The 26594-nt window shown below is 45.8% G+C and overlaps 2 protein-coding genes across 10 annotated transcripts in view; one reads left to right on the forward strand and one right to left on the reverse strand.

Moving 5' to 3' along the window:
* Nucleotides 1-10823, reverse strand: part of LOC139338423 (partitioning defective 3 homolog) — a 203022-nt gene extending 192199 nt beyond the window's left edge. For all 7 annotated transcript variants that reach the window (XM_070973405.1, XM_070973404.1, XM_070973401.1 and 4 more), the window contains exon 1: nucleotides 10430-10823. In XM_070973405.1, coding sequence (XP_070829506.1) covers nucleotides 10430-10549 — 120 coding nt within the window. In that variant the 5' untranslated portion in view covers nucleotides 10550-10823. The remainder of the gene's footprint in view (nucleotides 1-10429) is intronic.
* Nucleotides 10824-16143: 5320 nt separating this feature from the next.
* crema (cAMP responsive element modulator a) lies at nucleotides 16144-25891 on the forward strand. 3 transcript variants are annotated; one of them, XM_070974252.1, is made up of 8 exons: nucleotides 16144-16267; nucleotides 16974-17091; nucleotides 17188-17319; nucleotides 18220-18308; nucleotides 18395-18537; nucleotides 19069-19257; nucleotides 24107-24266; nucleotides 24735-25891. In XM_070974252.1, the coding sequence occupies exons 2-8, from the start codon at nucleotides 16984-16986 to the stop codon at nucleotides 24877-24879; spliced, it is 966 nt and encodes a 321-aa protein (XP_070830353.1). In that variant the 5' UTR covers nucleotides 16144-16267; nucleotides 16974-16983; the 3' UTR covers nucleotides 24880-25891. The 3 variants fall into 3 exon arrangements, with proteins under 3 accessions (XP_070830353.1, XP_070830354.1, XP_070830355.1); XM_070974253.1 differs by lacking the exon at nucleotides 17188-17319; XM_070974254.1 differs by lacking the exons at nucleotides 16144-16267; nucleotides 16974-17091; nucleotides 17188-17319; ... (1 more) ...; nucleotides 18395-18537; nucleotides 19069-19257 and adding an exon at nucleotides 21716-22053.
* The last annotated feature ends 703 nt before the right edge of the window (nucleotides 25892-26594 follow it).

The following is a 26594-nucleotide window of genomic DNA, read 5'->3' on the forward strand; positions in this document are numbered from 1 at the left end:
GTCACTGCGGTCTGCAGGACCTGCCACTCAACCTGATGTCTGCGCGGCGAGGCTGAGGGCACGTGGGAAGTTTACAGACATAGAAACCAAAGTAAAAGTCAACACGCCAAAGTCACGGCGTTGAAAACACAATGCGGTCTTCCTGACAGCTCGAGTCCAGACATGAGGGAGATGCACTGAGTCTTGCATCATCAGCTGGTCAGTCAGTCAGACAGCAGTTTTTCCTGTTGAGCAGCATTCACAGCTCACACACAGTAATGTCTTCAGCCCACAGAAACTGGGATTCATTAGATGAATTCAACTTTGTAACAGTGCAGCAGAATCTGAAATCCTCCCATTTCCCCCTTAAAATTGCAGTGAATAGACTGTATTATGCATTATTAGTCAGTCTGTGACCCTTTAAGCAAGTGCTGCCCAATCAGGTTGAGGAACGCATTGGCTGCTGTGAATCACTGATTTTCTCATTATTTCACAGGCTCTCTGTGTGAACGCTGAATATCAAATCGCTGTGCAGGCTGCATTCTGACAAGTGCAGACCAGCCACATCAAAAACACACCCAGGAGAGAAGGAAGGTTCGGAAACGCGGAGGCGGCAATGAATCAAAGCCTTTCTTTCACCTATCAAGGGAAATCGGCCGACGTTCAAACCCAATGGGCAGATATCAACGTGTTAAACTGTGTGGAACTGTGCTGGCGCTCCTTTATTCCCACGAACGTTTCAAAAAGCTAACATGACAAGGACGGTTCAGCCTCATCCAAATGATGCTAATTCAATTTCACAGATGTCACAAACTTTGTGTTGCCTGTCGCTTTATGCACAAAATATGACACTCCAGACAAAGCTGCCACCTCCACCCACATCAGTCTATCGTCTGCCTGAAAAATCAATAGTCCAGCCAACAGTCAGAAGCTCCATTGTTTTCAGTTTACAGTGATATTCAAGAGAAAAGCAGCAAATTCTCTCATTTGACAGCAGCAGGCAGGTGAGCTACATCAGGTGACAACTCCCCCCCCCACACACACACACCCCAGCCATCCGCCTCCTGAACTGCACCACGAGGGACCGAGACGCCCCAGCAGACAGCAGGGAGACATGGCGCTGATGAAGAATGAGGTTCAAGGCCCTCGTGTCTCTGCCCTGCCCAAAGGCCAATAATCATCTATCTGTCAAAGGCAGAGCTCTCGCCTGGACTGTCCTATATTTAGCAGACAAAGCCTCATCAGCCTAAGTACTGAATTCAATTTCAAGGGACATCATTAATCTACACTCATAAATCATTTGGGTTATGCTAATGTAGTCTCTTCATCCTCTGAGCAGCATGCGGTTTTCCATGTCCAAGCTAGACCGCACACTTGTCTCAGTGAGTCAAAAAATGTGGCCTAAGCGAGTGCAGGACCTCCGTCCCTCCGAATCTGGGTTTTCATGGAGAACGTGCTCAGCGGGCTGAGCTTTGCGCTTTGTTTCTTTGCATCACTAAACCACCAGGTTTCTCATCTAGCTGCTGGCAATTAGCAGCTGGGTGAGAGCAACGGGTTCTGTTATGAGGGGGGTGAAATGAAATTTGAAGACTCTGGCAAGGAGAGTCTCGCAGGAATTTCAGAGGCGGGAACGAGAAAATAATAAAGCAGCATCTAAACAATGAGGTTACAAAACAAGAGCGGGGCTGCGAGAGCAGAAAAGGAAGAGAAGGAGAGTTTGGCGAGAGCGTGAAGCCCTCAGACTCGATCAAATCCGCTGCCTGTATCAGGCTGCACTGGGGGATACAGTATATCTGAGCTATGCTGCTGTTTGTTCAGCGTCCTGACATTCCTCAGAGACAATCCTCTCCCTGTGCTCGGCGCTCACACACAGCCAGTCCTTGACATTTCAGTCAGTGTCTGTCCGCTGGGTGGACAAGGGACACTCAGGCCTGTGAACAAGGCCAGACTGCCTCCTAAAAACAAGCGCACATTCATTTTACACTCTACACGCTGAGCGAGTAGATGGGTGGAGGGCAGATGGGGCGGCCACTGATTGGCTCAAAGACTCCTCAGCAGGGTCACTTCATGGCCACATACTGGATATATTGTACAAAATAAAACTGTGACCTTTTCTTAGTAAGCACCAAAGTACTGCGCCACAGAGTCCGTTTCTTCACTGCAGTCTTTCTGTAGTGTTGACCATCGCTTACTTCAATTATGATAAACTGGAGCACTTCTTGAGCTCTGGGAGATGAAACCAGGGGTTTGTTTTCAACCTCACCTCGTGTTTCTTGACCCGTCCATGTCGCCATTTACTCCATCTCACAATTTATGTGAGTATTTCCAGTTTGGGCTACTTCGTCCTTTTACTCCTCTGTATTTCAGGGGGAAAAATTGTCCCTTTGACCTCAGTAAATGGAGCATTGTCACAATGTGGTACAGCTGAAATGATTAGCCGATTAATTGACTTCAAAACAATTATATTGCATTTGGTAACCATACAGTTAAGTGACTGTCTGTGGCGTGTGGACGGCCGGCCCGGCAGCACCGGCAGAAAAGTCAATTTAAAGGTAAAAGCTTGTCCCTGCTTGTGCTGCTGGCATAAAATGACCAGAGGAGTCTGAAGAGAACATTGTTCCTTTAAGCAGACACGGGAACACAATGTCTGGGCTTTGTAACCACCATATTTATTATGGGAGAAAGTTGATGACTACCCATTCATGCTTGGCTGGCTTAGCATAACTATCAGTTGAGACTATTTAAATGTTGCTGTGGCTCAAACCACAAAACTCCTGAGTAAATTCAACCTGAGCTGCGTTTGAAAAAAAAAAAAAGCAGAGAGATGAATACGACGCAGTGTTCAACACAAGTAATGACGCTGTTCTGTAAGCAATCACTCAAACGGCTAATAAGTTCAACAACAGACGGGTGAGTTTCATGGCGTCACGTGCCCGACTTCAACAAGACTCACGTTTAGCATCCAAGTTGTTAAATCTTCCTGAGGTCAAATCATCTCAAACTCACACTTGTGGTGAGCTTGTACAATGAGTGTATTCTCCTGAAAACACACAAGCTTTCTCAGCAAGCCTGGTTTCCCACAAACGCTCTTCTGGGAAGAGACGGTAACAATTCCCTCCATGAATAAACGGAGCTGAAAGGCCTGATCGACAAACAGCCCGAGAGCAGAGCAGTTCAGGTGTCATAAAACTTTTCTATAAGCTCCCTAATCCTTTTTCCGTGTGCCAGTTTACATTCAGGAGCTTCCTCTGTTTATGGAAGAAAGTCTGCAGCTGGACTGGGAGGGCGGAGGGGTGGGGGTGGTGACTAACGTGACCTCAAAACACCACCCTGTGATGCAGGCACTCATAAAAAAAAACTTCCAGTGCTGGTGATAATTTTGAAAGCATCTATCACCCAAAATAGGCCATCAGTCAGCGCCTGGCTTACTCTGTTTGTCTGCAGGGTCTGCTGGGGGATGCAGTGCCGTATGTAGCCGGCTTTGGTGCGCATGGTTGGGGTGCCAATGCTCAGCTGACTGGATCTGCGCCAGGGTTCAAATAATCTGTTTTCATAGCACTCTGTGAACCACATAAGCTCACTGTGTCCGTAAGTCTTAGGATCTGGACTCTCAGTAACTACGGTTTTGATGGGCAGCACCTTTCCTCGTCCCGGTCGAGAGTTCAGTTTCCAACATGCTCTTTTTCACTGGAGGGATCATTTATAAAAGCAGTTTGTGCTGATTTCTCACCCTGCAGATGTGTCAGTTATCAGTGCGTTTGGTGTCATTACGTGCAGCCAATAATATGTTTGGGAAAGTCAAAGCAAGGCTCGGATGAATCATGACAAGTTCAACACTTAGAGATGACACCTAGAACAGAGGCAGGGTGGAGCCAGGTTTTTACCTGCTACACAGACTCTGCACACATCTGTGCAGTGTGTGCTTGTGCACAAGCTTCACTGTGTGCATTCTGAATTTCGCCAGGTGATAACGCAGGCAGCTGGGGTTTGGAGGTCAACCCTGTACCCCTTTTGGACAGTATTTCCTGAGAGGCATTCAGTGGTACTGTCACTCTCACAGCCAAATCCAATGTGGAAACGGCCGTTTGACGGTCCTAAGAGCTCTGACTGACTAACTCCTTAAAGAAAGCCAAGTCTCACGTCCTGACTTACGTGACTTTAGTTGAACTTGAGTCCATTTCCCGTCTCAGGTCTACAAAAAAAGCATGAACTTTGTTCCCAAACCGGCGTTCAGTACGAGGAGGATACCAGAACATACAGAATGCCCTCTGAGACGCCTTCTACATAATCAATGACACAAACAGGTTTCCTGGCGGGTCAATACCATTCCAAGTTTGCAGAAATGTTTCATCTCCTGTCAGGGTGCTTTGATCCTTGCACTCCCTCACACAGCTTTCTCTGCATTACTTACAATTCTAGGAATGTCAGTACAGTCGACGGCTACTCTTACTGTAAACAGCTCTGGATAACGGCATGAGCTCAACTTCTAAAATGTAAATGAACTTGAAAAGGAAGAGCCTCGGCCTCCTCACCACCTGAGAAATGCACAGTCAGCATTTCACTGCCTCCCTCTCTGCATTAACAGGCCCAAACAGCTGCTCTGCTCTGCTCTGCTAATGAATCCATGCCATGTACGCTGTCCTCCTGGGAAAAGCCGCGGGCAAATGACAAAATGACGTCTTTTTACATTACCACATCAACATCGTGTCAAACACTAGTAAGGATGACAGCTCACTTATGTAAATTCCTCCCAGTGAAGCAGCATTACTGAGGTGTAAAAAAGCCATCTAAAATGCAGAGCGCAGCAGAGCAGCACTGTGGGAAACGCCGTATATGCCTGCATCATCAAATAGCAAAAAGGGAAAAAAAGTGTGGAATGTCTCGTCTTCAGGAAAAACAGACGATACACTTTGAACGACGTGAAAGAGGACGCCGGCGGATCTGCAGAGTCCTTTATGTAAAGTCAGTTATTCTATCTGACTGCTTGAACTCTCAGCTTTCAAACACTGAATCTCAACACATCTGTTTTCAAAGCACGCACGAAGCCATTGTCATGTCCGTGTCCTGTTTTTTACAGGAAGCCTCACGTGGCTTATTTTCTTCCGTTCATCCCGGTGCGTCTCTCGCTGACTCCTTTAGGAGATGAAACGCTGCTCCGGGTCACGTTTTGGGACATTTTTCACAGTAGTTTGGTCAAGGGCAAAGTCAGCGGCCCGGGGATCATCAGTGAAGCTTTTAATCCTGCACTGTGCCCGTTTTGGAGACGGGAACCCCGGCTGGTACAGCCTGGTGACACGAGGATCAAACAGATGAACTGTAAAATTATTTGGGCTTAGACCTGACATGAGGTAGAGCCACTGCACCTCCACTGACAGCGCAATCACATTTAAAGTTTCTTTAGCTCCGAGCATAATGGAAATGAGATATAACTAAAAGTCGACCCAGAGCTAACCTTTGACCCGTTTCACGTCAGTGAGATCATTCGTCCACACCCAAACTTGGACGAAGCTGCTCTGAACTCGCTCGAGGTACAACTGAACATTCCTGAGTTGGAATAAAGTGCTCCAAATATGCCTGGTATGAGCACATCCATTCACAGACTAATATAACCACCGTTTAGACGGCACAATAGACCAGCAGCGTGGAACCAGGCAAGTGCTTTGGAAATCCCCTCATGATAACATCATTAGCGCCATTCTTGCATTGTTAGCAAGAAAACAAGAGCATTGAAGAGCTTCACTGGTGTACCAGCAGAGAATAACATGCGAGCTCGGGGCAAGATTTTGAATTTCTCTGCAGCCTGTAAAAAAAAAAAAAGCACAGTATTGCTCATCGGTCTCCATATTACCGTGCATCAGTCAAAACCCTTTTTCCCTGTGCAGTCTTGGACATGCGACATTAAGACCCCTCCTCAATATCACATTGAATCTGATGTCCCTTTCATGCATGCAGTTATGAACAAAACTGGGCCAACTTCAGAAGTGGGAGCTTCTTCTGTTTCTTTGAAGATGTGGCACGCTTCTGGTGGCGAACATGTGAAAGTGTGTGTCCGTAACTGCAGCAGTTAACTCTCACAGCATGCAGGACTGCTTATCTCCAGGCCGTGTCGGCCATCAAAGGCTCCTGCACACTAATTAATAACAGTCATTTGTGCAGCGGATTGAATAATATCTCGAGCACGCTGCAGCACACTGCGCTGACATCAGGGCATGATTAAAAGCAGGCTGACAGATTGGAGTCAGTCGACAGCAGCACTGCTCAAATGTGATGACTTTCTGGGTTCAAGCCACATTGAAAGTTTGTCTTGTCAAGAGCATCTCGTCATCACGAAACTTTCGATGTTGGTTTCAGTATCGGCGGATGCCAAAAGCTGGCACCGACCTTGGCATTTGGCACTTGACTGAGCCCGGCATGACTGATGATGAATCATCATGTTTTTTTAAGTAATTACACAAACACAGCGTGCAGCTTCTCAAATGCAAGACTTTAATGCCTTCCTTTGATTGTATATTGAATACTTTTGGCTTTCAGATTAAGAGACGTCACCTTTTTTAATATTAAACAAACTACAGAAAAATCTGAAATGTCAATAATGCAAATGGACATGAGATGCAGCCCTAATGGGTTCATCTGAAAGACAGAATTTGGATTAATTAAGCTGAATGTTGCCCTATTTTCAGCTGCATGTTTCTAAAGAAAAGCACTTACTTAACCAGACCAACAGCACACACCTGCTGCCATTGTCTGCGACAGGTCAAAGTCACGTTAAATCTGTCTGCCTCAACGGTCAAGTGTGAACACAATGGCCTCGTCTCCGCCGGAGGAAACTTCAGCAGTGTGAAGGAGTTGGTGTGAATGGAAATCTGCAGCGTGCTGGTGTGGACACGACGATCCGGACACCTGATATCCCCCCGGAGGTTTCTGAGCGTTAGGAACAATCGAAAATAGGCAAATCTCATGGTTCTGACGTGCCAGTGCTTATGTCAGAGGAGGGTTTTGGAGCATTAAACCACCAGACAGTTTTCCAGTCAAGGGTGTCATTTTAAACGCTTGCCACACTTGGTCAAATGGGTGAACATTAGTCAGAATCTACCCTATGATCTGTGGAAGGAAAAAGCGCAGTCAAGGATAATCTGACACGCTTTTACTTCTCAACACACTCAAACTCTCCCCTCTCTCCAGCCCAGGAAGAGTTCTGCACTAACGGTGTCTGTACACTCATCTTAGCGTCCTCGTCTTTCTAATTCCAGAGTTATGAGATGGTTTAAGGCCGTCAGAAGTGGACTGTTTTCTTTTCTGCAGGAAGCATTCCTCTCTAATGACAGGGGAAGTTACAAGATGCTCCATACAAACAGTAAAGCAGGAAAACCAACCCAAATTTGAGCCTCTTATTAAGGCGGGCTGACCAAAAGAAGCTGTGATCTTCAACACAACATCTGTGACCGAAAAGACTTCCTGAGTCACTCGCTGCACATGAAGCACGAAAAATGCCCGACCCTGGTCGCATGAAATGCGGGCAGGGTGGGACGGCAGCAATAAAGGCAGATCTGAAGTGACTGAATGAAGAGGGCGTTTGGAGGCAGCGGGTTTTGTTGTGGGTGAGGAGTTCATGAGGAGCTCGCAGTTTTTTTTTAGGTTTTATGTTTTAGATCAAAGCTTGAGGAATGAGTGTTAAAAGCGTGGCCTCGTTTTCAGCACGCAGACGCAATCCGTCCTCTGCACTAAACAGCAAACCGTTGGGTTTTCCAGACAATTGCCTTTTTCTGAACGGTGATAATAACCTGAAAGACGGTCACGCTGACTTCAACTGGTGACTACAAACAGACCATTTACAAAACCCCACGCACGGCTGGCCAATGAATAAAGAGAATACAAACTGTCTCTTTTTGTAACATTGAAATACATTTTAAAAGTTTCTTGTTCCTTATTGGTCAAAGCAGGACTCCAGACTGAGACCTTTTTCAGTTCTAGAAAGCGCAGTTCTAGACCCACCGCAGATATTTAAACGACTCATGCCAGTGTTGAAATTTACTGTAAAACTACGTAAGTTGTAATCAATATGTACACACACACTCATTTCAGACTATCTGAAGGTAGATCATTGGGAAAAACACCCTGACCTTTACACCAATCATATCAATGCTGGTAGGAAACATCTTATGGCACGACGATGGAGACTATTCAAAGTATTTCTGGTGAATCATTAATCATGTGTGTTTTTTTTATGATGTCATCTGTGTTCACATTCTACTAATAAATCAAACGAGTATTATTTGGTTAGTTGGCTCTAAAGGATTAGTCAGACCGGCTACTGTGGCTCAGCTAACAATAGCCTTATTAGCTACGGCTAGCTGTAATATTATCTTTGGGTAAATCGGCAAGGATAAATGAAATTACCGTCATTTCAAAAGTACGGCACACAATCCAGAGGAGGGGGGTTTCAAAGTGTTGGAACTGGTCAGAACTGAAGTCACAGTCTGTGATTTGTAAGGTTGGGTCACTTCTTTAACATGAAATATGTCTAATTGTCTGATTCTCTTGCATCTTCCACGGTTCTGCAGCATGTTTAAAATGAAAAGCTCGGTTCCGCTCCGGCCACTTTGAGCCGGACAGACGGGACGTATGACACGCAGGATCACACGATGCCTTTCGCAGCCTGTTAGTAATTTAGATTATTTCTGGGAATTTCAACACCTGCACCATCACCCACATTCAATCCTACTGAGAACAAACAAGAAGTGAGGAAACCAAATTACAGCTGCTCCTGTGTGTTACGTTACGTGACTTTTCTCTTCGCTCTCCAGATGCTTTTCCTAAATCTGAGGACAAACAAGTCTCTTCTCCCCCTCCTTCAACATTAGAACAATAAAACCTGGATGTGCATGACGTGAACGAAGAGTCCGAACCGTCTCTGCACAGGCGGGTGGAGAGCGGCTCAGCAGCTCTTTACCTGCCTCTCAGCTCCACACAGATATTCTCCTGCACTCTGTCTGCTCACACTGAATTATTCAAAGGAGACGACGAGATACAGTGTGACTTCTAGGCCACTATGACTACAAGAAAAACCAGAGGCCGCCTTAAAGTTAGCACACGGAAGGGCAAAGTGTGAAGCATTCATGACACCTGAGAGCTGCTGTAACATTTGTACCTTAAAGGCTGGACGACAAACCAAATGAGCAACTGGCATCAGCTACAGATCCAAATGAACTGTTATCGCTGGTTCCACTTTAAAAAGCAAGCCTGAGGACGAAATGCAGAGATGAACCGAGTGAACTTGGACTATAATAGAGCTTCTGTGTGCCAAATTTAGGATTTCACACATGCAGAACTTTTGCATGGATTTACACAAAAGCTACAGTGATGTCGATGCCAAAACTGGCTGAGGTTCACTGAATTTTGGCAGAATAAAGATCGTTTTAAGGACCAAGGGAAATCTATCAGAGAAGAACCCGTTTAGAATCGTCCTTGCACATAAAGCAGCAAGCCGGTTCAAAGGTTATCTGCTGCTACCCCAACATCATGCTGCAAGCTTTCTTAGCTTCCCCTTTATCTCCAAGATTTATGTGTCAGGTCCAAGCCTCCAGCAGTCAGCTGGAGCTTGGCACTGCAGTTTCCCTCCCGGTCCTGCAGGGCCTGGAGCCAGGCAGCATGCAGCTGAGGGCAGCTTCTGTCCTCTGCCTTCAGTCCAGCACTAGAAATGCACCTTACTCTCCAACAGATCTGGCCTTCCTCTTGCATTTGAAGCATCGCTCATGAACCTGCATCGTCTGTCTTTACTCCAGCTCCCCTCCCTGGCGCCATAATGAGCTCATTATGAGTCTGACAATCAGGAACTTTTGCTGTTTTCGTGGTGCAGACCTTAAAGCAGAGTCTGGCTAAGCTGGCAGGACTTTCCTCTCGCTGGTTGCATCGCTCTGCTCTGCTCTGCTCTGCTCTGCTCTGAAGTCCAAACGCCTCAGCCTCAGTCCTCCTCCTGCAGCCTGCGGGCTAACTTGCTAGTCGGCTAATCTCTGCTGCCAACTTTCAGAGGCATAAACCGGGGTCTTGAGACTGGGTCGCTAAGCCTACAAACGACTGTTTGTGCTTCGGTGTGTTTAAAAACTCCAGTTTAATGCGTCTAAGCTGCAGCAAACAACGGACCACTTTGTTCAGTGGCGCAGAGGATCCCAGAGGAACTTTTGTGGGTTTACAAACACAAGAACCGCAATGGCGGTGCGCCTTTCTTTGAAAGCGGCAACACGGCGGATAACACGGCGAACCCGCCGCGAAGGCGACGAGTTCGTCAAGTGGGCAAACTGAGCAACGCGACCACCGGCAGCACCAGCAGCCGCCTCTCCCCCTCTTCTTTGCGTTTATTTCAAGTTAGCGCCATATTGAGCGCGCGTGCAGGACGTCGCAACATTGTTTCCAGGAAAACAAAGCCGCAAGAAAACAAAGTAGCGCCGCTTACCTTCGCGATGGCCTTCTTGTACCTCATGACAGCCTGCTGGATGAGTGTGTGGACTTTAATATTTCCATCCCCGCACGGCACCACCACCCGGGTCCTGCCAAAACACACCGTGACTTTCATGGTTTAGGGTCCGAGATCTTGTCCAGATTCGGAGTGAAACCGAGAAGAGGAGGAGGAGGAGGAGGAGGAGGAGGAATCCGTGTGGAAACAGAGCAGGAGCATGGGTTTTTGTTTGTTCGGCTGTCCCTCTTGTCCCTCTCCAGAAGCGGGGACTAAAGCTCTGTCCGCGTCTCCCCGCCGGCCGACATTGTTTTCTGTGTTTTCAGACCACCTGTTTAGCTCGTCTCTCTCCTTCCTTCGCTCTCTCGGTCCCGATCCCTCTCTCTCCCTGCTGAGCTCATGCTCGGTCACGTGTTGCGTTCATGTACGTCCGGAAAAGTTGGAATCCAGAGAAGGTCCAATATGAACGGCAGAGATGATTTGAAATGTGAGCGGGGTGGACTCCATGCCTGTGTGGTGTTGAGACTTTTACTTCATCAAAGGATTGGACTATTTCTTCTACCTTTGAAAGCTGTTTCACAATGGAGGAGTGACCAAATTCAGACATGAGTACAAAGTCATCAATCACTGCTCTGTTAGTTCCCAGAAATTTTGTCAAGCAGATTTGGGTGAAAATGAAGCAGATTTAGCCAGTTTGGTCATTTTTGTTGCGTTCCCTTGCCTCAATGTTGTCACAATGAAATAAAAACTTAACTAAAATCTAACTAAACCTTTCAGTTGATAGATAGATAGATAGATAGATAGATAGATAGATAGATAGATAGATAGATAGATAGATAGATAGATAGATAGATAGATAGATAGATACTTTATTCATCCCCAAGGGAAATTCAAAAGTTCCAGCATATTTCATAAATTTTTAGTAAAAGGCATGCAATAAATAATCTAGCAAAGAATTAAAAGTTAAAAGTAAAAAAATGTCCACATGTCCAGTGCAAACGGAATTAAAAGTAAAAATGTCCAAACAGAATTAAAAGTAAAAATGTCCAAACAGAATTAAAAGTAAAAATGTCCAATGCAATTTTATTGAACAAGCCGAGAGAAAAGACCCTTGTGCAAGAAATAAGTTGCTGGAAAAAATAATCGCATCTTTTGAAACTGGAGTTTCCGAGCGGACTCTTAAGGCATCAGAGGAGCAGGGAAGGCCACAGTTGCAGGCTGTCCCCCCCCACCCCACCCCACCCCCACCTCCCCGGTGTGCTCAGGAGGATTGTTTGGCGCGCAGGGCAGGACTGCACAGAGGACAGCAGTGATCACAGTGATGATCAGATCGATACAGTGATTGAAAACAATACAGATTCCCGCCACTGCACTTCATCGATGTGTCCTCACAAGACTAGAAAGCTGAGTAAAATCCGACAAAAGTGGCGTTTTTGTTGATCCCGCTTTGTTAAATGTTAGGCTTGGGTTCAGATTTAAGGTTATGATTAGGATTAAGCAGGGATTAGATCGCTAATAGAGAATGACTTTGATTCAGTCCAGTAAACTATCATGAGTGTGTATACGTACATACATGTATAGTACGTATATGTAGTACATATATGTGCCCGCCTCCTTCCTATTTCAGTCCATCTTTCCACTAAAGTGTGACCAAACCCCCAGATGAAAAGCAGTCCATGAGGGGCTCCTCAGAACAGCTGCACCAAAGGGACCAGGCTGCTGTGAGAAACGCCCACCTGAGCCTCATGTGTCATGTTTACTCCTCACATTTTTACAACAGGTAACTGCCAACATGATTATCCCCGCTGCAGCTCCCACGCTCAGTGTTCAGCGAGAACATGAAAAGAGACGGAGCCACTGAAAGTGAAGCGTGTGGTGAACATGGGCACTGCTCGAACGGTTTGGTGCCAGCGTGCAGCTGCGAGACTATTTTAACTCTTAACACAGCTGGAGCTCCCAGGCCACCAACCACAGCCTCAGCAGCTGTCATGGCAGATTAAACAGCCTCAGCGTCGGAGAATATGGAGGTGTAGCAGAGAGGAAACGTGCAATCCCACCGGAGGGGTGAAAAACAACAAACGGGCTGTTTTTAACGAAGGGGGGCTGCTGTGGGTGCGGCAGCGTCGAAGCGCAGGAGGTCAACCAGTCCAATGTGCTTCAGGTTTACAAGCAACGGTGAGGTGAAGCAGTGAGGTCAAAGGTCAAAACCACCTGCACAGTGATTGTTTTACTGGAGTGCTCAGAGGAGAAACGGGACTCATTTAACAACGACGTGAAATATATGCGACACATCAAAGACAGACTTTAGTGTAACTCAGCATCTTTAAATGTTTTATGCCAAGATGAGAAATCCACCTCATGAAGTTACACTAGATAGAAATTATTCATTTCTGCAAGCTAAAAAAAACTTTGAGGACTTGCTTGATCCTCTGTTTAATCATTGTTTTCAGAATGCTGGGTGATATGCAAACTGTATAATACACATAATATAAAACCTCCATCCACTTTTGGAAGAGACGCAGACGATAAGTGGAACATCAGTTATTTCCCTCTCTGTCAAACTGTTTTTAGGTCAGGAACGAACTGTCACGCTCACCAGATTATAAGACGTTTGAAGCAGCATGGCAAACCTGAGCCAGCCTGCCTGGTCTTTAGGCTCTGTGATTGTGATGATATTCATCACGCGTGTGATTTGTTAAGCGAATGCAGCGTTTGCATCGTGTAAGAGCAGACTGTGAAGAAGGTGAAGCGTGCCAGAACGAAGAGAACAAAGTCCAGAGGCAGCTGCAGACTGTCGTACTGGAACAGATCTGCTGAGCTCAGCAGAGAGCTGAGTCCCTAAAGCATTCGCTCTTTATTCGTTTACAGCACCAGCTAAATAATCAACATGTAAATATGAACTCCACCTGTCTGATTTGCTCTGACGAAGCATATTTGAATCAGTAGTGACCTCTTGTGGTGCACAGTGGACAGTTGCTGCTTTCATTAGGATTTGAACCTCTTTAGCTGTATTTTCAAACCGTATTTGCCAAAACCTTCTCTTAAGAAGACAATATTCAGTTTATAAGTGCTAAACTGTTTGATTATGATGTGAGTGTAACAGTGCACCAGCTTTATTTTCCTCCAATAATATTCCTCTGAGAAATCAACTCTGTTGTCTGAACACTGATTTATCAGCACGACATCAGACAGCAACATTTTTCAGATGCAGTTTGGATGAGAATCAGTCACGGAGACGGTGAAACAGCGAGTGCCGAGCAGATCAGATTGAAAACGGATCAGCAGGGACATCAGACGTGTTGCTGCGTGGAAAGGCCTGACGTGACACACACGTCGGCTGCCTGCAACCCTGAAGGACACCAGCCTACACGCCTTCACGACGTCCTGAGACACAGTATCTGCAGCCTCCTACATGGCCTCAGCTGCAGTTGCTCTGCACATTTTCATGTTTATCTCTCGATCTTTAAAGTCACACTGCAAGAAACGCAGCAGTCGGATCATCACATCCTCACAGCTGTTTTACTGTCTTTAGCTGCACCAGCAGTATTAACTCAAGCTTTCACGATTTTATGTTGGAAAAAATGATGGAAAGAAGTTTTAGCTGTTCGACCTTTGAGAAATTTTAAACATCAGCTTGACTGATAAGACCGTGAAATTTTAGGAATTAGGCCAGTTAAGCTGCAGAGGCCACAACGGAGGCCAAAATACCTCTTTGATGGTATTAACAGCGTGTAATTGTGTTACGCGTTCATCCCAGGCTAATTTTGTGCTAAAGAGCTGTCTGGCCCAGGTGACATTCAGCCCCCCGCTGTCAGGCCTCTGCGCCCCCCGAGGGTCCCCCTTCTGCTGCTGGTACTCGACCATCTGGAGCCTCCATCCTCTGACCGCAGGACAGGCCAAGGAGATGAAGGAGGAGGAGGAGGAGGAGAAAGAGCAGAGGGTAAGCAGTGGAGGCGAGGGGGACGCAGGCCAAATCACTGATGCAATAGAGCTCCGTTATTTAGATGAATGTGACGCAGAGTTTGACAAGATGATGGATTGCAGAAATGTTCTGTGGGAAAGTTGAATCACAGCAGCCTGAAAGCAAAAGAAACACACAGCAGGAGCTTTGGGAGGAGTTATGTTTCACAAGAGCATGCAGAAAGTATGAAACATGTTCAGAACGATGCCGTCGGACAAATGAGAATATGAGGGAAAAATATGGAAATGCATTCAAAAATATATTTTATCTACGTTTCTGTCTATGAAACTAAAGGCAGCGTGGTGAATTCAGTTTTATCCATTTCTACTGTTCAAACCACCGCCTGCAGCCTGAGCATGAAGCAGGCCTCAAAGCACTCTCTCACTTCTGGTTGTTTCTGAATTAGTTGCGTCTTGGTCTCGCTGTTGGGAGATTAAGGGAGGGGCTTGGCCATGCTGAGCAGTGCTCTTTGATAACAGTAGGGGCAGTGTTTGAACAGTACGACCTCTCCTGGCACGCAGGGGGACAGATGGCGGCTCCGGGGTCAGCCAGAGTCAGAGCTAAATAAAGGAATTCAGATTCTACAGTCCACACCTTTATATCACAGTGGAATAATGTGCAGAAAGCACGATTTCAGGAAAACATTTAGCAGGTTTGAAGTACGTAATGCAGTTTTATCAATGAAGACTTTTTATGATGTCACCTTGGATCTGTTTTGGGATTTTGTGACTGTATATTCTTTGTTTTTCAGTCATTTTTCACACCTTATTCTTAATTTATGCTTTTGGAAGTTTTAAACTGACTAGTTTTAATTCAGTCATGCTGATAAAGATACAGGCTGTCATTTACTGGTTAAAACCTGGATGAAACAAACCTCAACAACTCTTTTTGTTTTGTAAACTGTCACATTGCTTGAAGCTGCTGTGTTGTGTTCAGGGACGTCAAGCTTTCTCTGGAAGTCCCCTCTTTGTTCATGTGCATAAATATGGCTGTAGAATGGAGAAAAATGGGATCTGCTGTTCGTTATGAACTTTGCACGCTTTAATGCTCACAGCTGTTAATGTCATCGTTTCTGTCATAAAATAAAACTTATATATTGGCCTGAATATGAGAACAAATTGATCTTGTTGTGACTGCTTTTTAAAGTGTTGTTACTGTTTTCAGCCAGCAGATGGCAGCATTATTCTGATCTGTAAACCTGAACCTGACCATAGTGAAGCACTGAAAAATATCCTAAATTCATTTGAAAATTGCTCATTTAATGACATTTATCATCTAATTGCAAACTTAATTCGAGTTTCACTGTTAAACTGAAATCACTTTATTCCCGTATTGGCTATTTATGTCCTACCTTGAGTTTTACAACCACATCATAAAACATTTATCTAACTTAATATCGCTAACAGCTACATTTTCACCTCCTTAGTAGTCTGAAATACTGTTTTTATTAAATAATAAGGACATATTTTGCAGTGGAGTTGAACTTTACTGGTGAATGACTGGAAATAAATGTGGTTTGCTCCAAAACAGAGTAAAAAAAAGAGCAAAACCAGGACAGAAATGCTCTTACATTTTAAATAAATTACCTCATACTGAAGACTTTTGCGCTACGAAGCCGTAAATTCTTACTTATTTCCATTTAAAACACTGAAAAGACGATTTTAGCGCCGGCTCGTTCACGCCGCGCAAAGCGAACGCGGAAGTGAGTCGCGGCGAATCGTCTCGCTCCGCCTCGACACTCTTCGACGTAAAACGGACTCGTCGGTCGACATTTTCGGCACAGCATCATCAGCGCTGACGTGAAAACTACGTGAGCGAAGGCACAGGCCGTCCACCCATACTGTAATTAGTGACGAGTCAGACTACGTAAAACTTCGGTAAGTCGCTGCAAAGCTGTCACATTTTTGCTCAGCGCCGGTCGGGCAGAGTCGAAGGACAATGTGCAAACACGTCTGCGGTGCGAAACTTCTCACTCAAACTTAGCTTTGCGACCAGGCTGATGAATTAGCGGAGCAACATGGAGTAGAAAAAGCTGTCAGTCCGCTCCGCTGGCAGCGGTTCTTTTCCTACCGGGCTGCGTCAAGTGTGACGGGGTTACGTGTCGGATGTTGAGCGAAAGGTGTCACTTCAAAATAAAGTATTAAAAAAAGAGTCATAAATATGGAAAATATATGTACTGTCTTTATTTCTGAGTTGTGTTAATTAAAGGACGCGCCGTTCAGGATGAGAGAGTAAAAATGAATGATGATAGAGAGGTTCAGCACAGCTTCAATTTCACTTTGTATCACTAAAATAGGGAAGTCGTATTAGCTTTCATGACATTTTTTGAGTAATCTGTGGAACTTGATAATTGAAACTATGGTGGTTCTTTAGGTGACATGAAAAACATCAATTAAAAAGAAGCGGAAATTGTGTTTATAAGTTGAGGTTTTACACTTAGAGACATTAAAGATCAGTGTATGACAGCTCTTTTAATTAAAAAGTTCATCTTGTAAACATCATTTGTTTGTTATCTTTGATTAAGTGTGCTGGAGAATAAAAGATGCACTCACATGTAGAAAACATGTCTGTCTGTCTGTCCAGGTGACTGACCATGGACACCGCAGTCTCGCCTCAGTTGGACAGCAGTTTGAATGACTCGGTGACAGATGGAGAGGAGAACCACAATGAAGCCAGTCCATCTCCTGCAGCTCCTGCTCAGGTACACACACACACACACACACACACACACGCACACACACATTTTGAAGTCATTTATTGTGGATTTTGGTGCGAACGTTTCAATCTGTGCCTGCAGGCGCCGGTGGCTGCAGAGTCTCCCGGTGTGACGGTTGTCCAGCTGTCCGACGGCCGGACGGTGCAGGTCCAAGGGGTCATCCAGGCCCCTCAGACCTCTGTCATACAGTCACCACAAGTTCAGACAGTCCAGGTGAGTCTCAAGTCCCAAGTCAAGTCTCAAGTTATTCCAGACAACTCCAAGTCAAACCTGTTGGTCCAAAGTTTCAGGTAACTGAAGTCCAAGTCAGGTCTCTAGTCTGTCAAAACAAGTATCAAGTCATGCAAGACAAGTCTGAAACAAGTCTCGAGTCAAGTATCAAGTCATGCAAGACAACCCTAACACAAGTCTCAGTTCTGTGAGAACAGGTTTGAGAGGAGCCTCAGGTCGAGCCTCAAATCATTCAAGAGTTAAGGCCTCATTTTGGTGACTTAAGTCAACTTTAAGTCCAAGTCCAGAAAAGGAAAGGAGGACTAGAAACGGCCTTATTTCCAGGCTGCGATGTCAGAGAGGTGTGTTAGTGAATGAGGATTTGGGTGGCATGTGTAGGAGGTCCTCTGGAGTGCATGCGGCCTAATGCAGTGCATCTGTTAATAGGATTGAAGCGAGAAGCAGGAGCTGAGGGTTTAAGCTCATCAGTCTAACCTTCACATTCGGGAGATGTTGTTGTGTCTGGGCTGGAGGACGACTCCACAAGCTGCAGACACATCAGCCAGCAGCGACCTGAGGGGCGAAGCGAAGCTGTGCGACGCCGGCCGAAAGTCACAATGAGACTGTTCCACTGCAGAACGTGGCGTAGATGCACGAGTATTTTCAGCACTCAAAACAAACATTAGTGAATGGGAAATGAAGTAATCCTCAAGTGTTATCAGTAACATCTTGCAGCAGAATTTCTCACATGTGCAGCTTGATTTGCAGAGGCTGCTGTCATGAAAAGTCTCTTTACGAGGAAGTCGGTCAGGAAATAATCAAACCTGTGACCTGCGCAGTGAAGCAGACAGCAGACGTTCACATGTAATTACACGTGTGATTTTAACACACTCTGTTCTGCAGATAGCCACCGTGGCGGAGCTGGAGGAGGACGCGCCGGCCACCGACAAGCAGAAGAGGCGAGAGATTCTGTCCAGGCGTCCATCTTATCGGTGAGGAGACGCCGACAGTGAGCGAGGAGAGCGGACGGCGAGTAAAGTTTGAAGCCTGATCATGTTGGAATTCTGTTCTCCCGCAGAAAAATCCTCAATGAGCTTTCATCAGATTCGCCGGCGGTCGCCAAAATCGACGAGGAGAAGACTGAGGAGGAGGTGCCGGTTTCCAGTGCGGCGTCAGCATCAGCGCCGACCTCCATCTACCAGACCAGCTCTGGACAGTACAGTCAGTACACACAGCCAGCCTCAGTTCAGAGCTGACCGCGGCCATGAAAAGCTTTCATTTCCCCTCCTGTGAATTTACATTTGGAAGTTTTCATGTCCAGTATTTGACACAGCTTCACGAGACACCTGGATAATCTAACAATGCCGCACACACATTTGTTATTTTTCTCAAAACATATCTTTCTGTCAGTTAAGTTTGGTAAATGTCTGAAAAAGCAGCAGTGCCCCGGTGCCTGCTGGTCCTAAGGTGAACATGAAGCACAAATCCAAGCTGTAGCACATTCAGAGAGCTGTGATGAGTCAATCAGAAACAATAAACAGCATCATTGTTGCTGCATTTGTTGCAGATTAGCTGCACAGGAACAAGCCTGGTGGTTAGAAAGCTCTTCCTGCAATGCTCCCTGGGAGCTGCCGTTGACTCATCACATGCAGTTTTGGTGTAAACAGTCTTATTCTGTTACTGACATAACAGAACTGCTCCCGCTTTGCTTATCAGTGTCACTGAGCCTGACTGAACTTTGACCCCACACAGTCACGTTCGCTCAGAGCAGAGCCATCCAGCTGACCGGCCCCGGAGCTGAAGGCCTCCAGGGGTCCCAGGCCCTGACGGTGGCCGGCTCTCCCACCTCGCAGCCTGGAGCCACAATCCTGCAGTGTGCCGCTCAGCCCGGTCACTCCCCGCAGCAGTACTACGTCCAGGGAGGACAGGTGCTCCTCCAAGGTAGGCTCGATGGTTTGTGCTGAAATGTACCGTGTTGTGTGTGTGTGTGTGTGTGTGTGTGTGTGTGTGTGTGTGTGTGTGTGTGTGTGTGTGTGTGTGTGTGTGTGCGTGTGTGTGTGTGGCGCTGTAAGCTGCAGGTTCTCTGAGGTTGAAATTGCAGAAAATTGTTTGAAATTCATTGAAACTGCTGCAATATGTTGTGTACCGCGCAAATGTCTGACATCTGGCAGCAGCAGGAAATGAAAACATTCATTTCTACAGTGACGTAACAGAGACTGAGGCTAAACTGACAATAGGATTAAGACTGGGAGAAATGTGGGACTGTGTGAAAGAAAACGTTCACCACCACGCCGAGTGTTAAGAGCCCTGCAGCAGTTTGTCCTGAGGCCAGTTGGACACCAGCAGCAATGCTCGTTTCATCCTTCAGCACCAGCGCCGCTCTGTCTTAACTTGACAGACGCTGTTGAATGAAACCTGATGAACCTGATGCCGATGCGGGCGATGACTGCATTCTTCTGTGAAACTAACGACCCGCCTGTTAAACTGCGTGTTTACAGGGGAACATGTCGAGCATGTCAAGGAGAGGATTTCTATCTGTGGGATGTTTCTCTGACCATTAACCCTTCTGCGTCACCTTAATCTCTAAAAGTGTAAAACACAAAAAATACTACAAGCAGCACTTTTCTTTGTCTCTCTCCTGTGCTTCATTTTCCCTTCGCTCTCTTTCTCAAGAAAATCAACAAACACACATGAAGACATTTCCTACTTGACTCAACGTTTCTACACTTTAAGTTGCAGCACATGAAAAGGAACGTGACCTCGGGTCACTTTCAGCTACGACTTCTGACCGATGACAACTTAACTTTGCCTCCTTTAGTATTTAGAAGACAACATGCAGCGTAGACGGCCTGTGTGAGTGTGGAGGGGAGTACCTGGCCTGTAATCCAGGTATGCCCCCCCCCCCCCGGCAGACCGAAGGCTTGAGAAAATGGAAATGTGTGAGCGGAACAGGAGCTGGTTTACCTGACAGACCATAAAGACGAGTCAACAAAGCTTTAATTACAGTAAGAGATTTTAAAGAAGCGCTGTGTGCTCGGCGTGTGTTTGCTCTGTGAAGGGTTCAGCCTCCACATTGGTCAAAGAGAAGCAGCCAAACCTTCGTCACCTGTTTTCTCTGTTTGCTCGTCTCTTATGGGTCTGAGTTGAGGTCCTGGATGTCGGAGTTTTCCAGCAGCGTATTAATATACCAAATTACATTTCAGATTGAGGAAAACTTTATTGATCCCCACAGGGAAAGAGCTTTGCTCATCGCACATTTAGAAAGAGAGACAGTGGAAGCCTGCTGATGTCAGCGTTAAGTCTGCTTCAGTCCACAGTGAATGAAGTAAAAAAAACAATTTTAAACCTGTAGTTTTCACGGAGGAGACACCTGACCTTTGGTTTTGTTCAGCCTGTTACACACAGCGGTGGCAAAAAGCAGAATCGAGACGCTGTCGTCTGCTCCCACAAAGCTCCAAATGAGGCAGGTGATCGCACCGGAGCGCCAGCAGGTGTTTAGATGGCTCATTCTGAGACGTGTGTATGAAATGGGATGTTTGTTCGCGCTGTTTGAGCGACAGTAAATGAAACAGTGGGAGCAGAGTGACTTTAAATGATGTGTCTGCTGTGCGTTTCTGCTCAATCCTCAATAAGCTAACAGCTAATCCAAACACATGAATCAGCGCTTGCAGGATTCATTGCCCTCCTTTGCCTTCAATGACGTCTCAGTAATGACGTGCTTTTATCCTTTAACAGACGTTGACTTCACACTTCAGTTCAAAGCCTCAGAAACAAAACCTGTGTTTCGTAGAAATGAAACTGATGATGAAAATGGACTTTTTTGACATCAAAGAAACACTAAAAGAACGTTTTTCCTTCGAGGCGTCGAGTCATCTTTGTGCCTCCATCCGCTCTGACTTCACATGCTTTTTAATGGAAGTTTTCTTCTGTGGTGTTGATTCCACGCTCTGATGGCTTTTACCACACCAGCTCTTATGTTAGAGCTTCTGTAGGCAGTGTGAGCTTTCATTCACTCAGATATTTGCCGTCTTATTCCAGAGAAACCTCCTGGAAATGCTCAAAGCACCACTTCCTGTGCGGCTGAGGATTTTGTCTAATCTTTTCACAGGCGCTGTGAAACAGCTGTTATGTCCACTTGTCACGTCGCTGAATCCTGCAGCGTGTTGTGGTAACTTTCAGCAAAACCTCAATTATCTTTGTTCCCTCTGCCCTGCCTCGTCCCGTCTGTTCAGACTGAACGTAAACACGCAGAGTAACTCCAATCAGGGTGCTCATCGGTTTGCACGGCAGTCACTCGGGATACAATATCCTCTTGTTTGTTGAGCGTCTCTCTAGTTGCGTCACTGGCGCTAAAAATACAACCCCTCCACTACCAGCTCCTCCTCCTCCTCCTTCCCTCCCTCCCTGCCTGCCTGCTCAGCTCACATTGTGTCTCTCTATTTCAGCGTCTGATCCGCGGGGGGGTGGGGGGGTGGGAGGAACTCTAATCCCGGGTGTTTTACTGACTTCAGCGGGCAGGAGTGATGTCATTGTGATGTCAATGCCTGTAATTGTAATCGGGCTGCAAAGTTGACGAGTGACCGCCGTGATTCAGAGAGAGCCGAGGGGGAGAAGGGAGAAGGAGGCAGACGTGCTGCTGAAGGTAGAAGAGTGTTTCTGTGCTGAGGTGTTCTGCCGCCGTGGTGCTGGATTATTGGAAACAAGAGATGGCTGTAACCGGGGATGAGACTGAGTCAGGTAGAGTTTCTCTCATGCGTGTGTTTTACGTGTTACGCGCAGAAGTGTGTGTTGTCGGCTGTGTCTGTGAAGTTTTCCACCTGTTTCTGTGGTATTTGGAGATGTTTTCTAGAGTGAATCTGTCAGTTAACAGATCTGCAGAGAAATATTCATGAAATGTGAACGACTTTTAAAAGGCTTTAACCTTGTTTGTTGTGAAATTGAGGAAGGAGAGCGCCTCTGATTGGACGGCTGTCCTTCACATGTCAACACAGGAGACGCGCCGTGATGGTTCAGAGCTGCGTTCAAAAGAAAAGGGAGAAAAGAGACAGAGCAGGTCAACAAGTGTCTGATTAGTTTGCTCAACTCTGTTCCAGTCAGGCTGTATCCTGCTGTCACACACACACACACACACACACACGTAGAGCGTGCTCTCTGAACCACCGGTGGTTGTCAGGCAGAAATGCAGGCAGAGGGAGGGGGGTAAGAGGCAGAGGGGCGGGTGGCAGCGAGGGGGTAAGATAGTCGTCGGTTTGACGTCACTCCAGTTTCCTGGAACAGAGGCCAGGCAGGGGAGAGAGAATGCAAAGCGGGCGAGCGAGACGCACACACTGACGTCAGCGCAGGCCGAGTCACTGTTATCACAATGAGAGACTGTGTGTGTGTGTGTGTGTGTGTGTGTGTGTGTGTGTGTGTGTGTGTGTGGGTGGGTGTGTACACCTGCTGTGTCTCTGAGTGAGTGTGTGTTTGTGGACTGGAGGGGTGAGCGAGGGGGGGGGTTAAACTTCAGTTAAAACAGGAACAAAGTGATAAAGAGAAACTGAAATGTGAGAGACAGCCGAGGAACAGTTAACGGTTGAGTCATCGGACTGATGAGTCAACCCAAACAGACACAAGCTGCATCAAGAAGCTGCTTTTCACCGCTCCTTCCAGAGCCTGTATCGCTTTTACTGATGGATACGACAGACTGACAGCTGTCGGTGGCTCGACATCACCTCAGACACATCAAAGGGAAAAAACCCTTCGAGATGAACGAGGAGGGAGGAAAGTCTCATTTGTGCACAGAAAACATGAATTCCTTCACTGGAGTTCATCTTATATGCGCATGAATTAACATGTCATGAATCAATGCTGTTGATGATGCTGAAACTCGGCAGCGTTGAGTGTGTTCGTGTGTCACCGTCCAAAGTCCAAACTGTATCAAACCCCTTTAGATGAAAGAGGCTGCGCTCTGTTTCTCACTGGAATAACATACACGGTTAGACGTGCGGCTAACTGATAGCAGCCAAAGATGGACAGATCTGTTTTAAACAATATGAATGTGATGGAATGACAGAATGCTGCTAACACCACAGAAGAAGAGTAGCCGCAGAAACCAGTAACTCGTTCAGTTTCTGTTGTCGCAGCTGCTTGACACGAATCCTGCAGCATAAGTGACTCATTTGAAAAGTAATACAAGAGTTAAAATACAATACAATGTGCCTGTAAGCACGTGAACATGTGGGGGAAACTTTTATTTCATAACATTAGTCTCTGTGTTTTTATTTTATTTACACTTCTTGGAGCCAGCATCTAGTGGCCGTTAGAGGAACTGCAGTGGAAGTCACTTCTTGCTTGATTATGCATCAAGAAACAAGATGAAATGTAATAAAATACTGATGAGTGTACATTTTACAGCGTTTCCAAGCTCTTAATCGCTTATAAGGTACAAAATCAGCAGTTTTGTCAGCTCACACTGCACCTGCACCCACCGACAGAGACATGAGTGGAACAAAAAGACACAAAAAAGCACATTTTTTCCACCAGCCAGGTCATTTAAGAGCAAATACCTGTTCACAAGGACAATCGCGGTCACAGGAAACTCATCTGTTAAGGCAGGAAGGAGAGCGGAAAGGCACTCCTGCTGTTTAACATCCTCTGGTGAAACACTTGTATGTTTACTCTATTTTTAAGGGGAAAAGATGAAGAAGCAGGTTGCATGCTTGAACAGATAGTCATTAAAATTTAAAAAAAATTAGCGAAATCAGCATGAAGTTCGAGGAGTTGTAATGCTTTTATCCCTCTTCCTTCACAGCTGCCACAGGCGACATACCTGCCTACCAGCTGCGTTCGCCCAACTCGAGCCTGGCCCAGAGCATCGTGATGGCGGCCTCCCCGGGCACCATGCAGAGCCCCTCGTCACAGCACGCCGAAGAGATCACCCGCAAGAGGGAGGTCCGGCTGATGAAGAACAGGTAGGAGCCGCTGCCCGATAAGTCCTTAAACACATGTGAAACAATGATTTATTCTGAAGGGATCAGAGAGGAAGTGAGTGGGGTTACCAGAGAGGATAAGCTTATGTTCATTACAAGAGACGTCTTTACAAACAGGAATGTTTAGAGTTCAGATGTTTGAGTCTCCAAATGGTGCAACAAATTATCAATAACAGCCCCATTTCAATGAAAAAGACTGGAAACTGACAGACATCAGTGCAAAGGTCAAGACGTTTCTTGATTGTTCATGTCTGATGGAGAAATGTTGCAGCAGGCACATGAATGTTTGTCTGGGAACATAAATGTGGAAGCAGTTTACTAATAAACCCTGAGCCCGCCAGCCTTAAAAACATCTGCTCTCTTGGATTGTGCCGAGCTTGCATTTTGTCTGGAGCCTGAATAACATTTTCATCAAGTGCCTTAAACATATTTTCCCTCTTTCCTCTCCAGGGAGGCAGCTCGCGAGTGCCGCAGGAAAAAGAAAGAGTATGTCAAATGTCTGGAAAACCGTGTGGCCGTGTTGGAAAACCAAAACAAGACCCTGATTGAAGAGCTGAAAGCGCTGAAGGACATTTACTGCCACAAAGGCGAGTAGTGGCGGCCGTTTGCGGTCGCGGGCTGAAGGCAGGGCCGTTTGCACACTGCTGCAGCAAAACAAAAAAAAAAAAGAAAAGACTCTGGAACAAAAACTGCTTCGAATGTCTTTGTTTCTCTGCTCACTCAGGCCTGGTCTACGCTGAAGTCACAAGTGTCCCGGGGAATTCGAACAGCTTGAGCTTGCCAGTTTCGCTCTTGTTCTTATCTTGTGCTCTTTGCATGTGAAGACTCAAGTGTCGCACACACTTTGCTCACTGTCGCTTTTGTGCACGGGTGAAGGCAGCCAATGAGAGCCAGCTGAAGAAGAGGAACAGGAAGAGGAAATACAGGTGCTTCCTGAAAATGTACTGCTCAAGTACAGAGATTACGAAAAAGAGAGCTCGGAGGGTCAGCCGGGTCTCGCTACCGGCGAGCTTCTCCGAGGTCAGACGAGGTGCACACAAAGCTACGCGGAGCCACCACCAGCTGCAACGAGGCAACCCAGCCGTGTTTACCTGATAACGTCATCCGTCATTCACGCCGCCGTTTCTGGTCGTTTCGTGCATTCCTTCATGCGTAAACAAATTTAAGGAGAAGCGTCATCAGATGTTTTGTCAGTGATTTCCTGGATTACGTCAACTTGTTTTCAGTTTGTATAGACGTTCTTGATTTGGTCAAAAGGGTTTTTTAAAGAGACACGAAGAAGAATTGGAGATGAAAATCGTCTTATGTTTGAGCAGGAGCCATCGCAGAGGGGCATTACCTTCATCAGAAGTTGGTTAGAAAAAGTCCAAAGAGCCTTTCCTTTTCGTGACTATCATGAGTTGATTGTAGTATTTGACAGAGCACAGCCGCTCTTCAGTCAAAGCACAGAAAGTACCAAAGTGTCGGATATTACCAGAATTTATACTCGATTACATTTATTGGCAGAATTTCACTCCACCTGTTTTTACATTGTGCAAAGCAAATGTAACCTGTCATCTAGTTGTGTTAAAAATGTAATTGTTTACTCCTAAAACAAACAAACAAACTACATTTTATAAGCCAGCATCAAAGAATAATTGTGCTTTACTGTCATGCAAGCAAGTCAGTTTTGTTTTTCAAATGATGGATATCCATTGTGGTATAAAACTGTGTTTGATTATGGCTAGATATTACAATGCTCTGTTTAAAGGGTGATGCCAATTTCTTTTCCTCTTTTTTAATGTAATGACATTTTCTTTGAATGATAATATATCATGTTGTGTTCATGTTTGTGGTGATTTTGAACTGCTTGCTTTTTCTGTTTCTATAGTTGACTTTGATTATATTTTATTGTTCGGAGAAGATGTTAGAAGGAGCACCTCTTAATGTAACCGACCACCTCTGACGACTGCCAAAGCTCTTTAAGTAACAGTTAGGTGTTTAACTACTGTTTAGCTCAGTTATAATGTTATGATTCATCCCGCCACGGGCTCGTTGTGTGCAAACCAAATGACCCGTCATGGAGGAAAGCTCATTCTTTAAAAAGCAGACGATAATAAACTTCAGGTTTTCATTGATATCAACCGAACTGAATTTCTCTGCATGTAGTTTTTAGCCCTTTCAGATGGCGCCATCATGGTCTTTTCTCAGTGTACTTCCCCGTTTGAATTGTAAATCCAAAACTATTTTTGTTTATCTAATAAAATATTGAAATGTGAAATGGATTCTTTCTTATTGCTCACCCAGTGCTCACAGAGCGTCCTCCTCTTC

The sequence above is a fragment of the Chaetodon trifascialis genome, chromosome 11 (assembly GCF_039877785.1).
Source record: "Chaetodon trifascialis isolate fChaTrf1 chromosome 11, fChaTrf1.hap1, whole genome shotgun sequence".
Taxonomy (NCBI): Eukaryota; Metazoa; Chordata; class Actinopteri; order Chaetodontiformes; family Chaetodontidae; genus Chaetodon; species Chaetodon trifascialis.

Excerpts from the sequence above, each read along its gene's own strand:
- crema (XM_070974252.1), top strand. The coding sequence starts at position 16,984 with ATGGACACCGCAGTCTCGCCTCAGTTGGACAGCAGTTTGAATGACTCG. Across the intron at positions 18,309-18,394 it reads TCCAGGCGTCCATCTTATCG|AAAAATCCTCAATGAGCTTT; the intron begins GTGAGGAGACGC and ends GTTCTCCCGCAG. Across the intron at positions 19,258-24,106 it reads AGGACAGGTGCTCCTCCAAG|CTGCCACAGGCGACATACCT; the intron begins GTAGGCTCGATG and ends CTTCCTTCACAG.